This window comes from Pyrgilauda ruficollis, unplaced genomic scaffold, assembly GCF_017590135.1.
Source record: "Pyrgilauda ruficollis isolate IOZ18807 unplaced genomic scaffold, ASM1759013v1 scaffold33, whole genome shotgun sequence".
Taxonomy (NCBI): domain Eukaryota; kingdom Metazoa; phylum Chordata; class Aves; order Passeriformes; family Passeridae; genus Pyrgilauda; species Pyrgilauda ruficollis.
This window is the reverse complement of record NW_024524711.1, coordinates 5,077,033-5,094,969: the sequence shown is the minus strand read 5'-3', so window position 1 is coordinate 5,094,969 and position 17,937 is coordinate 5,077,033. Positions and strand designations below refer to the sequence as shown.

The 17,937-nt window shown below is 41.5% G+C and overlaps 1 protein-coding gene across 1 annotated transcript in view; it reads right to left on the bottom strand.

Annotated features, from left to right (window-relative positions):
- The window catches only part of PTPN12 (protein tyrosine phosphatase non-receptor type 12), a 69,729-nt gene extending 62,215 nt beyond the window's left edge, over nt 1-7,514 (bottom strand). Inside the window, exon 1 of the mRNA XM_041474611.1 lies at nt 7,163-7,514. Coding sequence (XP_041330545.1) covers nt 7,163-7,261 — 99 coding nt within the window. The 5' untranslated portion in view covers nt 7,262-7,514. The remainder of the gene's footprint in view (nt 1-7,162) is intronic.
- Between the last annotated feature and the right edge of the window lie 10,423 nt (nt 7,515-17,937).

Below are 17,937 nucleotides of genomic sequence, written 5' to 3'. Positions count from 1 at the left end.
TATACCTCTATTTATCTGGTACCTTTTGGGAAGCATTTTTCTCTACTTGATCTTTTTAGCTGTGTAAGAATTTTTTCATTCTAAAGCTGATGACAAAACAGTAGCTAGCACAAAGCCCTCAGGGACACAAGCAGTAACCTTCCTATGCAAACCTCAGTGAGTGAAACATCCTGACACCAGTATTCAGAGATACTTTAAAACAAGTTTCCAACCCAGAATGACAGTCCTAAAGCCTGCCAGTCCTGACTGTGCTCATCTGCTCTTACAACTCTTTCCTTACCTCACTGCACTCTCAGCTTTACTAGGAAAGCTACTGGCTTTGCACTCATACTGTCTCATCAATATTGGGTTTGAACACAACCTGGTTTCTTGAAGGTGCAGAGGAACTCCAGACACAGCTCCAACAGTACAGCTGCTCTCTGTGCTCCAGGTTCCAGAGCCAGAACTCCACAGCCATACCAGAGTGCTCTCTTTTCATAAACACATTCTGATTGCTCAAATTTGAACAAATAATTCACGAGTCAAGTTTACATTAGCAAGTTTTTTTGTCAGATGAAGCAGGAAAACAAAGAGCTCAATCTCTCTGCAACACTCACGTGCTAGTTAAAAGAAATAGAAATGCAGGTCCATGCTTCATCGAGGGCAAACACACACAGCTGAGTTATCCAAGCCTGTGCTGGCATAACCATAGCAATTGTGGAGTACAACGGCCTGAGGAAAACACCAGGATACAAACAATGAACTTCCTAATGGCACAAAGAGCTCCTGCTCTACCTAATTCACTTGTGCTTTACTCAGTTCCTTATCTGACCTTTAACACTGATGCCTCTCCCTAACTAAAGGGCTGTTATATAAGACCAAGAAAAAAAACATCATCTACCATCTGATTTCAGTTCTAGAAATGCATATCTAAGGTACTCCTACAGTTTCATGTTTTCCCAACACTAAGAAATGCATTACTATTTTCCCTATGCCAAAAAGTCCTTTGTACTAAGCATACTATAGTCAAACTGTAGCAGTATACAATGGAAAACCCACAAATCTTAAATAGTAACAGTGAAGAAGATAGAACATAATTTCTGTTTATTACAAGCTAATGGCTTTAAGAGATTAATAGAGAAGCCTCAGACTTTTGTTGCACTCATGATCAACAAATGTATACACATTAGATAATCTGAATATCTGCTTACCCTTCCCCTGCTTGCAGAGCTGATAACTTAGCTATAACAGCATCAAGGAAAAACAACCTGAACCTACTGCAATTTTAAAGTAAATTACATGCAATCCAAATCAAGAAATTCATACTACAGATCAGTGACACATATGCAGAGTACTACACAGACTTACAACCATGTTTATACAAATACAAAAGCACATACATGGAGCTACAGAACTATAGATTAGGGTCTAAGGTTGATGAATCATGGTCACATGAGACATATCCATACATAGGTATCTACTGATATGTATCTATCTGTATACATATATAGCTAAATACAGCAAAAGGTGCTTTAGAATTGAGGTAAGGATACAAACAAAGTATGTATTTGACATGCTATTTAAATTATTTGGAGTGCATGTAGTATGCCATGAGGTGCAAGGTCAACATCACCATTTGCTCCCCCTGAACAATTCTTTAATATTCTGCAAAATCCATACATAACCCTTTATTCCATGAGAAGAGTAGACCTACACACTGCTGTCTTTCGAAAATGAGCAAACAGAATTTATTACCACACAAGCTATTTGACACAACCCAGAGCATTGCCTAACTGACTTGGTTTAGTTTCATGTGCTGAAAGAACAGCAATTTTAGGCAGAGTTAGCAAGTTCTTATACCCCAGGGTCACTACAGCAGCTTTGTGGCTGCGTTCAACTGCCTCTATGAAAATTCAGAATGGCATCTTTGAAGCAACAGAAACAGCACTCATTTCCTCAGAAGGGGACAAAGAAGCTGAATATTTAAACTGAATGATTGTTCATGCAAAACTGTATTTTCATATAACATTGAATGAACAGTATTTCACAAAATTTCAGAAACCTCTAAAGTTTGGGCTTACTGAAATGACTATTCAGTCACACTGCACCAACCAGATTTGGTCCATGTAAAAGAAGCTTTATGAATGGCCTCGATGACTACAACCACACACAATGAAGTCATGTGCTGGGGTGTGCCCCCCACAGACAAATTAACAGCATCTAGATGAAATACAGTAAGTGGAAACAAAACTTTAAAAATGCATTTACAAGCACGATATGAAAGGTGACTACTAACAGATCCATTATTTAACCCTGAAATGATAAAAATGCACAAGGCCTATCTGAAGTGACAGCTGCCTATGACCTATTAACTCATCGCTAAGAGCAGAGTTCCTTATGACTGATCAGCTGTACAACACACTTACAGGTCACTTTCTCCAAGGCAATTATCCCTTCTGTCACACTCTAGGGAAACTACGCGCTCCAAACAGTTTTTCAAAAGAACTCAATTCACAAGAACTCCATGTAAACCTCTGCTTACACCAAGTAAATCTTGGATTTGAAGTTTCAAGAAACAGTTTACCATCTAGTTGATTCTACCAAAGCTTTTTTCCCAGTTTAATCTTTACAAATATCTCTTGAAAAAGATACCATACATTTTATAACCCAAAGCATTAGTGTTTATAACAATATATTACAAGCATCAAACTCATAAAATAAATACTACAAAAAACATCACTTACAAAAATGTCCACTCAGTGGGAACTTAAGCTGCAGATAGTAAAAAAAAAAAAAAAAAGTTTTTTAAGTTTCCAGATTATATGCCTGTCTTATAAATTTGAAAAGTACCTTCACAGATACTCAAGAGGTGCACTAATAGTATTTGAATCAGAAAGGCTTATGCAAATGCACATTAGTACACAGACAAGATTTAAGAGGGGCATTTCTGAAGTGCTACAGTTGAATAGGCATTTCTGGTATCCCTAATGCTGCTTCAGAACCAGAACAAAATCTATGTCATGAGTGGCATCAGTATGTGGACTTTCACTATGTGTCTTAGTAGTTTGAATCAGTGATTTAGTAAAGTGTAGACTGTTCATTCATTTTAAGCAGCCTTTAGGCACTTTAGAAATTGTGCCTTTTCCTAGAAAAATTACCAAAAAACAAAACAAAGTCAAAAGCCTCAAAAAATGCACAAAGCAAGTTTTATAACATCTGGTGTAGCACTTCCTATGACCAGCTACATTTTATCCTTACAAGTCAAGCACATTCCATCTCCCATTTTTTTAAATAGCATTTTCACAAAAGAATCAGTTAGAAGTGCTTAAATACAAAGATGTCAAAACCAAAACCAACTAGATGTAAAAAGCATAGAGACTAGTTTTGTACCTGTTTCAAACCATTCAAATTCCCTTTCATACTTCAGAAAACAGCAGCTTGAGTACTTTATTGTTTCCAAATCTCAAAGTTTCATCTTAGCAGACTGAACAGAACACAGACACACAACATTCAGTTGAGTTAGTTACCTGTGCCCTCTTGAATTAAAGGTATAGAGAGAGATCTGTGACTAGGTGTAACAAAGTTGTTAAAAAATTATTATTATTTAGAGTGATAATCTAAGGCAAGACCATTTTGACACCACTACCCCCAAACAGCAGCTGAGGGTCCCCTACACAGTATCCATCACAAAAAACCCATTCTTAGCCATACACGATGTTCCATGACAACAGATTAGCCAGATATATAACTCAGAAGATGAAGCAAGACTGTCATATACCACAAAACAATTGAAACATCTGATTTTTGAAGGCAAAGCTTCACACTATTCATATTTCAGTTCTCCTATAACAATGGCAATCAACATCAAACAAGAGAAATGAGTGTCAGAATGCTTTTGTCATGACTATAACGTAAGAAAACAAAAAATGTGGTAATCGTGGGTGGATTAAAATTTAAAAAATAAATCAGCAAATAATATTTGTCAAGGTTTTTGTAAATTCTAGAATAGCTGTCTTCTTCCATATGGAACATTGACTTCCAACCCTTGTTTGATGTAATACACGTTCATTACAAAAAATCAGAATCTAGACCATGCTGGTTGTATTCATACAGCATGAAACACCAAGAGGAAGTAATCTATACTTATTTCCTTCTACCCAAATAGCAATGTCAGCAAAAACCCAGGAAAAAATATACTCCTGGATGTACTGCAACCATAGCAGCAAAGTCCTAACCTATATTATTTTAGGAAAAAGCTCACTTGCTCCATATCCACGTACACATGATTACTGGCAAGGCTTACAGACATGTCTGTCCTGTTTTCAAACTATCCACTTCATTTAATCCCAACTGTGCACACCCAGAGTACTGAAGTGATCCACTAATAAGTCCTGCTTACTTCCTAGTGCAAATTAATTAAATGCATTTGATTTCCAGTAACAAACTTGCTACTGGTGCCCAGATGATAGAGTTTATCTTGCTCTTGGGGGGAGGCACTGGTGGAGTGGGTAATCATCAACTTTCCACCTTCCAAGAGGAAGTTGTTTCCAGGTATGTCAATGGCATTATTAAATTGCAGTCTTAGTCATCTACACTCTGGACTTTCAATAGCAATCAGCCAGGCTTATCAGCCAACCTGTGCACACCTCTAGCTTCTCTACCCTCTCCTCCAGCACTCCCTGGCACCCAGCACGCACTTTTAGTTCATTCACTCGGGCCCAAATACAACTCTCTAAGCCTATTACTCAACACACTGAAAGGCAATAAAGACCTAAAAGTAAAGAATTGTTTTCATTTGCATTCACCCACTATTCCATTCATATTTTAGATTCCATTTTGACTTTGAAATGAAGCGATGAGTAACAGCAATTCCTATTCCACAAACTCGCCACTATTTAACAGCCACAGAACATCCTGCACTTAAATGAGATAACACAACTTCCTCCCTTCTCACTCCCCAGAAAACATCTACACATTCTGTAACTGAACAGAATACTGAAATTTAAATCCCCATTACCTCTCTTTCCTTCTTCCTTTTCAATCATTTCAAAAATCCCAAAATCATTTCCCCAAAACACATACCCCAAAAATCCCAAAATACTCCAGTATTCATAGTGAAAAAAAAAATTAAAAATCAGCAATTATGATTGTTGTCATCACACTAATCTATGTCTGCTTTATTACATAAAGGTGAGTATTAGAATTGAAGGTCCTAATTTCTGGTTCTACTTTAATTTCCCACACAAAAATCAAATATGAAAGTTTGAAATATAAACTATTAAAGGACAAAAGACATATTTAACACAAATCTCCCCAAAACATTCAACACTCTTTCAGGTAATACATCTTTCTCCTGAAGTGTCTTGCCCATTAGTTCCTATAAATCCTGCTTTCCCATTTTTACCCATATTCTCTTTTCTTGCTGCTACAGGAAAGCAATGGGAAAACTCACTGTCTATACTGTTGAAAGCTACAAAACATGCTGTCAAATAGAGAAATTGAAACAAAAGCTATTTTTCCATACACAGGTGCCACTGCTTCAAAGAAAGGATGATAAAAATATCTATTCTATATCATTGGACTACAACTAAACTAAAGGATAATCAGGATAATTATCAGATATGAAATGGTAGGAGATCTAGAACAAAGTGCTTAACATAGAGATTTTTAATAATGTCCCTCATTTTGGTCTAGGCCAGCCTTTCTGTAAAGTATATATAATTTACATGAACAAGATAGGCTCATCAGTACAAGGCAAGATGTCAATTCATGTTAAATAGCAATTATATTACTAAAAGAATGACTTAATAAAAAGCTTCTGTCAAATTCTGCAACCTTTAAGCTCTCATGCGAAGATTTAAAAGGGTCCTATCGCCCCAATGCCACTCTTCACTTCACACTTTTCTCTCTTCCTTTCCCACACGCCCAGATGTTTCAGCAGCATACTTTTAGCATTTGCAAAATCCTGCCCAAAGAGCGTGGCCGATTTCCCACGGGCTCCCTCCCCACCCTGGATGAACTCGTTACTTCCCAAAGTCCGCTTCCTCTTCCACCCCTGGACCTGCCAGCGCTCCCAACGCCCCTCCGCCTTGCGCAACATCCGCGGCCTCCTCCCCACATTTCGGACAATCGCCGATGCGACTCTTACATTGAGATTTTTTTAATTTTTTTTTGTTCGCAGACCACTAGCACAGACTGACAGCTTAAAGGGCTAACGATGCGCTTTTAATCCCCAAGAGCCGCACAGAATAAAACGAGCTACAAATTCACAAACGGAGGGCACTAACCCGCCCTCCCTTCGGGTCAAACTGCATTTTGATATTAGGTATTTAAATGATATTGAAAAGTGCCAGCAACATCTGCCCAATCAAAATTATTGTTCACAGCTCAGACGACCAATTCAAAAGATAAAACTCCCGAGATATTGTAACAGCCCGATTAAACAGCTAAAATAAACCAGGAAAAGCACTAATTTTCCAACAGAATTTTCCCCCGCGCGTACACGTTAACCAAAGGCTGACGGTGAACTGATCTGGAAGGAAGAAAGGACGAGGGATACAGGCAGGGCTGCGATGGGGGATGGGAGACGTTAGCGAAGGGAAGATGAATATTCCTCCAAGGACTATCAATACGTTTAACACATCTCCTCGGGAAGAAGAGAAATCTCAAGCAGGCAGCTACAGGGGCAGATAAAAGGGGAAGGAGGGAAGGAGTGCCCGATTATCCCCAGCTGACACCAGAGACGGCAACCCTGCAGAAAGGGGCTGCCAGGGCGAGGAAGCGCTCGCAGCCCCACCGCCTCGCCTCTGTCCCCTTTATGTGCTCAGGGAAGCAGCGGGGCGGGTGGACGAGGAGCCTCCCGGTTAATTTTGCAAGAGCCGATGACCATCACCTCCCCAGGAGCGGGGAAGGGCCGGGGCCGCGGTGACAAACCTCCCGGGGCTGGAGGGCAGGAAGGAGGCTGAATCCAGGCGGACACTCTCCCTCCCTCCCCCCGCCGAGCTCCGAAGTGGTGCTGGGCACAGGGAGCCGGCCGAGCCCCGGGGCACACAATAGCAGGTCACCCCCAGGGATGCGACGCCCGCCCGCCCCGACACCCCCCGCTGGCGGGGATGGGGAAGGGGCTGCGGGTCCCCCCCGCGCCGGGGGCGGCAAGAGCCCCGCCCGCGCCGCCGCCCCTCACCATGAAGTCGCTGGCGAAGTTGTCCTCCCCATTGTGGTCCGTGTCCTTCATGGCCTGGACTCGCTTAATGAATTTCCTCAGGATCTCCTCCTGGCTCATCCTGCCCCACCGGCCGCCCTGCGGAGCGGGAGCCCCGGCCGCCCGCCCGCTCTCCGCCCGGAGCCCCCTCCGCCGCACGACCCGTCACCCGGTTGCCTTCCTTCCCCTCCCTGCCTCGTCTCTCCCCCTCCCGGGCCTGCCCGCGGCCTGCTGGCCCCGCTCTGGCTCCGCTCCCGCTCCGCTCACGGCCGCCTGGCCGCCCGCTCCATCCTCCCCTCCCTCCGCCCGACCCTCCCCGGCGCAGCCGACACGGACACGACACGACCCCGCCTCCTCCCGCCCCGCGCACGCGCGGCGCCCGCCCCGCCCTCTCCCCTATGCCCCGCCCCGCCCCGGCAACGCTCCGAGCCCATTGGCTCTCCCGACCGCCGCCTCGTCCTATTGGCGGCCACGCACGCCAATCACCAGCCGGCCGGGCTTCGAGGGAGAGCTGACTGGGCTCCACGCCTCCTCCGGCCCCCCCCCGTTTCCCAGGGATGGGACCGCCCGAAGGGCGCCTCATGGAGTGCTGGAAGGGACCACTTGGCGCGCGAGGGGGAGGCTGAGGGAGCGGAGCGCCGTTTCCCCTGGCTGTAGCACAATGGGCGGCAGTGGGTGCCCGCGGCGCCGCGCCGGGAGGCACCGGCATGTCGGGACATGTAGGCGCGACAGCGCCCCGTTTCAGCATCCCACTGAAACGCCCGGATTAAAAGGGTCCCGGCCCGGCTGGGAAGCCCGCAGCCGTGGGAAGTGCCGGGGTCCCTGCCGCGGCCGTGCGGGCGGACGCCGGGCAGCGGGAAGATGGCGGGGCGGGACAGGGGACGGGCGCGGACACCTGGCCGGGGACCGCTCCTCGCGTATTTGTATGTATGTATATATATGTGTGTGTATATTAATTTTTCATATCGATATATGAAATTGTTTATATAGCTATATGTAAGTGTACACTCTTTATGAAGTGTCTATCTATATATGTGTATATATGTATGTGTGTGCGGATAGATAGATAGATAGATAGATAGATAGATAGATAGATAGATAGATAGATAGATCTACTTAATGAAAATGTCCGCAGGCGAAGCTGATTCGTGGAAGTGCCGCCGGCAGGTGTCCGCAGCTCCGGGCCGGTCCCGCACCCCTCGGCACCGCAGCGAGGGGGCTCAGGCACCCCGCGCCTTCCTGTTTTAAACATAGCCTAAAACCCCTGCCTTACGTGGTGTTGGAGGATTTGGCAATGTGCTATTGAATTCTTAATGTTATATGGAAATGTTAAACTCCTTCATGTTTGGTGTCCTGATGACATTTATAACTTCTGCTTAAGCAAAGTAAAGCAATTGTAGAGGTGTGTGTCTGTATAGCCTTATAGCTTAATAAATATTCCAAGTGAAGTCGTTTGAAATGAAGTTTTATTGATGAAGATCTGCACGGCCTTGAGTGATGCTGTTGATCCAGTAAAAGTTTGTCACACAAGGCAGATAAAGGCCCAAGCTGAGAAGCATTACCCGGCTAAACCACTCCTGCCCAATCACCCATTCCCTACCGCTCATTCCCTGCCCCCGGAGCGTGTGGCGCTTGCAGTGCCACCAACACCACCCCTGTGGGACAGGCATCGAACCGGCTCAGGGAGCTCACTCCACTGTAATGTAAGTCCATAGAAAATCGGTGTGTTTTCTTCTCTGATCATTCCATTAATCTGGCTTTGTTACCAAAAGAAACCTACAGAAAGCTTGGTCTTCCTGTGTTGGTGTAAGATATTACTGTTTTAGAAGGCTGCCAAATGGAAGAATACCATTTCCACACCAGAACAAGTACAATGGCACATTACCCCGCTCAGCCCAATTCACTGCCCACTAACTCACTATCTTCCTAGTGGAGGCAAGTTTTGAGATACGGTGTAGGAACCTGAACTGCAGCTGCTGATGCATGGACACACATTTCCTTCTCCTGCATCTGCTACAGACACAGCCATCTCTGGCAGAGGGGTAGACTGGAAAATTGAGAGGCTTAGCATTTTCACATGACTTGCTGCAGACTTCAGCATCTTATTAAGGGGTTAGGGTTTTTAACTGTTTATATTCATCAGCTAATATACAGGTGAGAGACATGAGGACACATGAAGGAGCTGGGAAAGGGCATCAGCTCTGTGCTGATATTTAGTGAAGCCTTTAGTGAGCTCTCCACACAAACACATCAGCTGTCAATGCTCAGTCTCCTCTCCATGTCCTTTGCACCAGCTTCCATAATAAGCTAATCAATCGGTCCTGAAGAGCCACAAGGATATCTGCTTTTCTTGTTTTAATTCCTCTCCTCCTTTTCCAAACTTCCTTTTCTCCAATACCAAAAAGCAGCTTTAAAGGGAAAGACAGTAATTAGAGGGAGACCTGAGACCACAAGGATAGCTGGGGCTTGGATCATCAGATAGTTTTTCTGTGCCACCTTGCTGCATTTCCATCTGCTTAGGAAGGTTGCTGTTTGCTCAGCAGTTGTCCTGGCAAACCTGCTCCCAGTGCCAGATGGCAGGTAACTTCAGAAAAGTGGCACTTGAGACTACACGACCAGTTAAGGAAGTCTTGAATGTTATATGGTTTTCTTCATTTATTCACACAACCGAGTTATGGAGGAGGAAAAGAAATATCATGATGAACCTGATATCATTATTGCCTGACATGGAAAGGACCCAGTTGTTAGTCTGGCCTCATTCACAATCTGCAACTCAACTGTAACAAACTGTTGCAAACCAGCAAGTGTAACCGTGGCCTTTCATTTGGTTTAACTGATAAGAACGTTATCAGTCTCAGAAGACAAAAAAAGCCCCCAAACTAGGTATGTGTCACTAGCCAGAACAAAGGTAAATATGAAACTAAGAAATTAGGAATAACGTGGAGAACTGTGCCTGCCATTGTCTGCCTGTGCTTGTGTACCTGTACCTGGGAGAGCTGCAAACCGAATAGCACCAATTTTATCTCCTGCAGCCCTGCAAATGGTGCATGAAGTCGTCTCATGTCTGTGCTATGAACAGACACCTCAAGCCTCAGCAGCAAAAATAGCATTTTAACTCAGGCTTTTGATCTGAGGCTCATACTATCTGGGTTAACCCCAGACATCTGACCAATGCAGCATGTGTGCATGAGTGCCTGCTTGTGTAGCTGTAGGAGAGGGGCGGAAAAACAGACACATAGCATGAATTACTCACCCCAGAGATAGAACAGGAAGTTTCAACCCAAATCTGTAGAGGAAAATTCTAGTTTTGTCTTAACAATCCTTATAAGTATGGTCCTTGAAGAAAAGCAAGTAAATCACCGACAGCTTCTCTGCTATAATCTCATTTTACCTTCCTGTGCACCACCCCAGCTGCAGCAGGGAAGGGAGACAGGCGCTTTTTTCTGTTCCAAGGTGGATTCTCATGTTCCCACAAGGTAAACATGGCGTAAATTGGTAAATGTGCTTCCTGGCCTGCATACCATGGTGCTGCCCAGTCAATGGGTGGGACTACCACACATCCCAGTTTACCAGCCTTCAGAGGTTTCCCTCAAGCTGAGATGGAGCACAGGCTCACATCAAAGCTGTTTGGCTTCAGTGCCTCCGTGGCTTGGAGCTGTGTTCAAAACGCAGCACACCCAAAAGTATGTTTCAGAAAGAAATCAAAGAACTGGGGTGGGAGGGAAGGGTGAAAGAAGCCTACAGCTCTGAGTAAGGGCATCACCTCCGACAGTTTTAATACCTCCTTTGTCCAGCAACACAAGACCTTGTGTATTCCTTGTAATTTCGTGTGGCTACATTACAGTGATTGCTCACTTTGTCACTGGTTTCTTCTCCCCTTTGCAATAATCTGCAGACTCATGGACTTTCACTATTTGGAGTAATGCAAAAGAACGATAATGCACCATAACACTTCATGTTGTTGTAGAATTAATAACGTAATACTGAAATTATAATTAAATTATGATAAATATATCCTATACTGAAAGTGCAATTAATTTTATCTATACTGGCTGTCTGAAAAGTTTTTGTAATCAAAATTATTTAGGATCAAAAATAGATGGTAGCATTTATAGATTTCATAATAACACTCCAGAAATATATTTTATGTGCAGTTAGTTGGAAGTTTTCTAAAAATGTGGTGTTTCAATGGAAAATGCTGTTTCTGTAAAAGTTACATTTTCCACAGGAAACAATTTTGCCAATGTTTTTCTGCTTTCCGACAAAAACAATGCACTGTTATACTTACAGATGCAGAAATGTCTTTACCATTGAAGTCAGCACAACTTGGGTTAGGGACTCAGCACATGAAAGAACTGGAGCGTGGAGTATAAATGCCAGGAAGCTGTTGAACAGCTCAAGGGTACACATAAAAACTAAGTCCAAGCGAAACATTTGTCTTTGATCTGACAAACTGAAATGCAATGTGTCTTTCCACAAATGTCAAAATGTTTCATGCTGGTTGAAAATAGTTAAATGAAACATTCAGAAATATCAGGATCACATACTGTTTGTATACTCTTATCCTCAAAACATTTCAGTATTTACTCATTTTTGTTTCTGAAGAGGATAAAAATACTGTATCAAGCTTTCTGGCTGATCTTCAGCTACAGTTTAACCACTTAGATTATAAGTAACAAACGAAAAGCCAGCAACCCCCATGGAATCTCAAAATCTAATTTTGGAAACAAAAGGCAGTGTGGACAATAGATTTGAGCAACATACATAGTATCCTTTCTATACTACAAATTAATTGAATTTCTGATTTAAACCTGAAACTAATCTTATTTTAAATGAGTCATAAGGACCTGATCAGTCTCTGTATAATATGTTCCATTCATATTCATTAACTGCCATGTGACTGCTGAATTTCTTGACATTTGCCTCTATTACTCTAAGTTCAGCAATGACAGACTCATGTAATTACCACTGAAAACGCTCCTACTACAATTTAATTTTACCTGGCTTGCTTAGTTTTTATTTATTTATTTATCATCTTCTGGGATTCATTGTGTGATATTGCTAAAACCCTTTATATGTGACATTTTTTATGCAGGTAATAAATATTTTAGAGCAAAATTACTGAGTTTCATGATCAGGGCTTATTTTGGAATCTTATCTAAGTGTAACGCACACCTCCCCACCCCATACAAACACAGTTTCAGTACATAGAAGAAACTTTGTTCTTGCTGCAGCACTTACTGAAGCAGCATTGAGGTTTAAAGTGGTTTTTAGGTATTGCTAGCATGCAACTGAAACAAAAATAATAGTGTGCATTATGATCATCATCATAATATTCTACCAGGACCAGCTTTAAAAAGAAAATAGCTGTGAAATACTGTCCAGACTTAAAATGTTTCTGCTTAATTTTTTTAAAATTAATTTAATTAAAGATTGTTGACTGAAGTACTTTGATTTTTGTGAGTGGAAAAACAAAAGTTTCAGAGTACAATCAAGATTTTCTGCAAGTTTTTAACAGTATTAAAATAAATAGTATATTTAATATTTTAACAGTATTAAAATAAATAGTAATAGTATATATATAAATAGTATATGGGTTTCAAATTAATTGCTGTGTCCCCTTTTGATAGTTGCTGTTTGATAGCCTCACTGTAAACCCACCCCTGAGAGACCCGATGACTGTCATTTATACATGTCACTATTAACGCAGTAGGAGACCTGCTTTGTGCTATTGGATCAGGAAAATCAGGAGCCATTTTCCATCTGTATCTTCTGACCTTATTAAAATTGGACACAGAATTTCTGAACCCTGTCCTGCGCCTCGGCACACCCCGAGCCAGGGTGCCGGGGCGTGGGCTGCTGCGGGCCAGCTGCAGCACTGCGGTGGGCTGCCCCGGGGAACCTCATTTGCCTCCCTGTGACAAAGCTTTCCTCGAGGGTATTCCCCAGGCACAGCCAGCACATCTGAAATGGAAATAGCAGCAGCAGAAGGTAAGCCTGTGCACAGGCCATGCTAGGTAGCTGCACTCTCCAGCCTTCGCCTGCAAGTATCAGAAAGAGCATCGTTAAAAAATCGGCGTGTTTAAAAGACATCAGGGAAGAATCTTGATGTTCTAATGGGAGGAACTCATTCAAAATGTGATTTTAAAATGGGTAATTGAATAAAAATGAAGTTTTCAATATCCCTTGTAAAAAAATAATCATAGTATGAAATTTTGCATTGATGAATCAAAAAGGTTACTATAAACTGAATGAGCTTTGCTTAATTTATCTTGTTCAGTTATTGTGAATCAGCCTTGAGAACAAAAGAATTAACCAGTTCTATTTCAGGGTTCTTATCCATTAGCAGAGCAGTATTTGTATCATCCTGAAACAAATCTTAGACTAGTTGGTCTCAAGTTTTACATTCATCAGTGCACATTAAAGTATTCCCACTTCTCTGAAATGCATCTTTACTGAAAACAAAACAAAAAATTGCTAGATAGAATCTAAGCCAAAATTATGAAACACTGCTCTTTTACCTGGCATGACCATTCTCTGGATGCACGTACTATTCCATTTTATTCTGAAAATCCTATTAAAATAATAAGGACAGAGACTGCTAATGCATTAGAGGGATTGGTGAACTTGAGCTCCCTGAGTCCCTCCTGTGAAATGCCTGCTGTTATGACCATTAGTAGTCATAATGGCCAGTTCAGATTCTCAACTATTTTGTAGATTTAAAAAAAATATTTTTAATAGTCTCTTAAGGGAAATAGTATGCTTTATAGTTTGGGAAACAAAACCAGATGGGAAGGGGAAAAAAAATTAAAACTAAAGACATCCCTCCCCCTCAAGCCCACAAAAATTATACTATAGGGAGCCACCCTATATGTGACCAGATCTGTTTATATGTTAATTTCAAAAAATATGGGTACAGTTACGACTTTATTCTCTAACGTGAATTTTCTCCCCACATTTCAGTGAAAGGTTTGCTGTTATATCTGCACTATAGCAAAGTGACATAAGCCCAGCATATACTGTGTCCAACAATATTCCTATTTCATTATCAGAGAGCACAACAATAGTTCCATTGTGTAGGGCAGCTCTCCTTGGAGGTGGAAGGAAGGCTGCACACAAGCTTCCAGAGTGGTCCAGAAATACGATGGTGACAGCAGACTGGCTCATGTAAACAGGAAATCAAACCAGGATGTAAACTGGACTGCTTCCATATTCAGTAATATTTAGCTAAAAATAAACAGTTTAAATAGAGGTAGGAAAGCTAATTCTCTCTGTAAACTCATTTTTCAACTTGAATTTTTCAAGACCTAATAGAAAAATGCAAATAAAATGAGTGTTAGTGTTGCGCTATCAATATGTTTGTAATGAGATTGCAGTAACTTTCAGAGGGTTTATTAGTGTGAAAAGGGCAATGGAAAGTCTCTTTCCAGAGAATAATAAGGGCTGGGAGATGAAGACTAAAAAGGGATACAACTGATCTATAAGTATATCAATGGATTAAAAAAATCAAGGAGAAAGAAGTTCTACTTCAGCTGAAAGACAATGTAATCATAACAATAAATAAATACAGACTGTGAAATTTAGAACATTCTGAGAAGGCAGCTCACACAGAGTGAAGAGAAGCTGGGTTTTTTTTGTAAGAGTATTACCTAATGCTATTGCTATCTTAAAGACCATTATGTGGAGTTCACCTGGAAGCTCCTCCACCATCCTGAAGTTTCTTATGAATTCTCTGACTGTTGAAATTAGGCCAAACTGCCCTCCAACTTTAGGAATAGGTGAATATAAGGTAAGAACTGGAAAAGAACAGCAAAAGTCACCAAGTCCAAGCTCCTGACATTACATGTAAACCTGAATATAATCCAATTAATAACACTGTCAAGCTTCATATCCAAATAAATCACATTATATGCCTCCACTGGCCACACAAGAAGAGTATTCCAAAACCTCAGTACTATAACTCTGGGAGGTTTTTCTTATTTTCACCTTCAGTTTTTCAAGGATATTCTTTCCAGCACAAAATATCACTTCATCACAGTCATCTTCTTTTTACTATATCAGAAAAGTTACGTTTTTGCTCTAGTCTTATGCCATATACTGTTCATCATTTCTAGCAGGGTCTTCTTCATAGCTGGAGAATCAAATTAATTCTTTAAGATTAATCAGTCTTTCTTGGACGGGGAAGATTAGGTATGTGCCAAGTTCCAGATTATTGAAAAACTTTCCTAACCTCTGCATCTGCTTGCTGAGGATGAAGGCTAAAAGACACAAGGAGTAGATGTAATTCTGAAGGAAAATAAGGAAACACAGGAGGAAGCTTTTTGGTTAGAGTTTCACTACAGGTAAGCAAGAGCAGTCATTTCCCAGAGCAATGCTTGCTGCCTGAGAACAGCAGCAAGGAATGGCCAAAGGTTCTCTAATGTGTGGCTGTCTTTGTTCCCACCTGGAGTACTGCATCCAGTTCTGGGGTCCTCAGCACAAGAAAGATGTGGACCTGTTGGACTGAGTCCAGAAGAGGGCCACCAAGATGGCTAGAGGGATGGAGGACCTCATACAAGAAAAGGCTGAGAGAATTTGATTTATTCAGCCTGGAGAAAAGAAGGCTTTGGGGTGATCTAATTGTGATCTTTCAGTACCTGAAGGGAGCCTACAAGAAAGATGGAGAAAGACTTTTTACAAGTCCAGGCTGTGATGGGATATGGGTGAATGGATTCAAACTGAAAGACAGTATCTTTAGATTAGATATTAGAAGGAAGTTCTTTGCTATGAGGATGGTGAGACACTGGACCATGTTGCCCAGAGAAGCATCCCTAGGGCAGACCAAGATGGATGGAGTTCTGAGCATGGATGACCAAGATGGATGGAGTTCTGTCTACAGAAAAGTCTCCCTGTCCATGGCAGGGGGGGTTGGAACAGGATGATCTTTAAGTTCCCTTCCAATCCAAACCATTCATAGCACATTCCACTGACAGCTAATCAAGGCCTTGGCATTGCCACAGACTATGTGACACTGGAATAGGACCCAGAAAGCAAGTAAGCCAACTGACCCAGCCTTTCTTGAGAAAACAGTCCACATGATCCAGTCTTGTCACCTCAGGCCCACTGGAAATGTTGGATAAGTAAATAAATAAGATGTTGAGTTTTTTCTCTCCCTGAATGTAGAACTTCCCCAGACACTTGTGGAAGGACAAGTGTCCTTCCCAGACACTTGTGGAAGGAGAAAAGCCCAGACAAACTTGGCCATGAGACAAACATCTTGGTTTAGGAGTCACAGTTCTGAGCTGGAGACACACAAAAGGTATCCTGGATGAATAGGTAGAATTTAAGTGAGGCCATTAGAAAGAGGAACCACATATAATAGAGGTGGTGCATGTTCTCATCCATGTGCAAACTCTGAGGGGAAAGGATTTTTACACCATCTAGAAGTTGATAAGGTATAAATGCAAACTCTGTGACAACACCTGTAATGGAACTGCCCTCCAGTGCAATAGATTTTGCTCTAATTTCCACCCTGTTCCTACTCCTCAGGTCTCCAAGGATTGCCTTTCTTCCCTCTTTAGCTTTTTGCCACCAAAATGTTCATTAGCATATTCTTATTTTGATCATTAATGGAGGTGATGAATAGTACCATTGAATGATCCTGTGCTCATGACTGAATTCTGAGAAATTCCACTTGGAAAACAAACAAATCCAGAAAACCAAAAATACTAGCATGCAACTTCCAGTAGTTAAAACTGTTCCATTTTCATAGTACAGACTTTGGGCTTCTTAGCCTCATAGCAAACTAAAGTGGATTATAAAATCTGTAAATATGAACTAAAATAGAAAGAGGAAGACAAGAAGGATTCAGTTGTGATAAAAGGAAATCTGCACAAAGAATGAGGGTAAAGTACAATGCAGCTGTTACATTTCAGCATCACTTATTGAAGAAAATTAATATCAAGCTCTTTTAAAATTATCTTTTTTCTTCCTTTTATTTAGCTTTTATGTACAAAAATGCAGTAATTGCTCGAGTAAATGCACTCTTGAAAGTGCTAAGACCTCAGCATTAATAGAACTTGCTTTCAGTATTGATTGCATGTATGTTTGCTGGTTAATTATTTAACTGTGAAACTGCTCACTGTTTTATTGTTCCTGGTTGTTCTACCAATTTATACTTCTGGCAAGCATCAATTTCTACTCATCACAGAAGAAACTCTACTTGATTAGAGTCAGAAACCATTCTATTTGGTTCTATTTTTTAAGTGCAACATGTTCTCTGTACATGGAATAAATTATATACCTGCTACATTGCCAGATGCATAGTCAGTAGGCAATCTTCTGCAAACATGGGAGGGGTTTGTTGTTTTCACATCAAAATGAACCATCTCAATCAAAATGCAAAATTCACACTCATTGCCATCTGGATGGTTGTAAACATAAAGTCCCCGGACAGTATTTTCCAGAAACTTTGTGTTTACAAATGGAGAGTGGCTCTCTCTCCTTTACTGATGTAACTCCAGAAACAAAACTAGCAAGATAAAAATCACCGTGAGGTATTATAGCATATACTAAACATTTTCAAAGAATTGTCAAAGAATTTAACGGGATGTAAATTATTAATATCAAGGAAACAATGGCATAAGCACGTGGGCAGAGCAACAAAGATAAAAGTTGTGCCTTTCATTACAGAGAGCATCAAGCAGATCGAAGGTATGCATGATGGAGAATACACCTGAGTATTTCTAATTCACAACAGCAATAATCACAGGCAATGT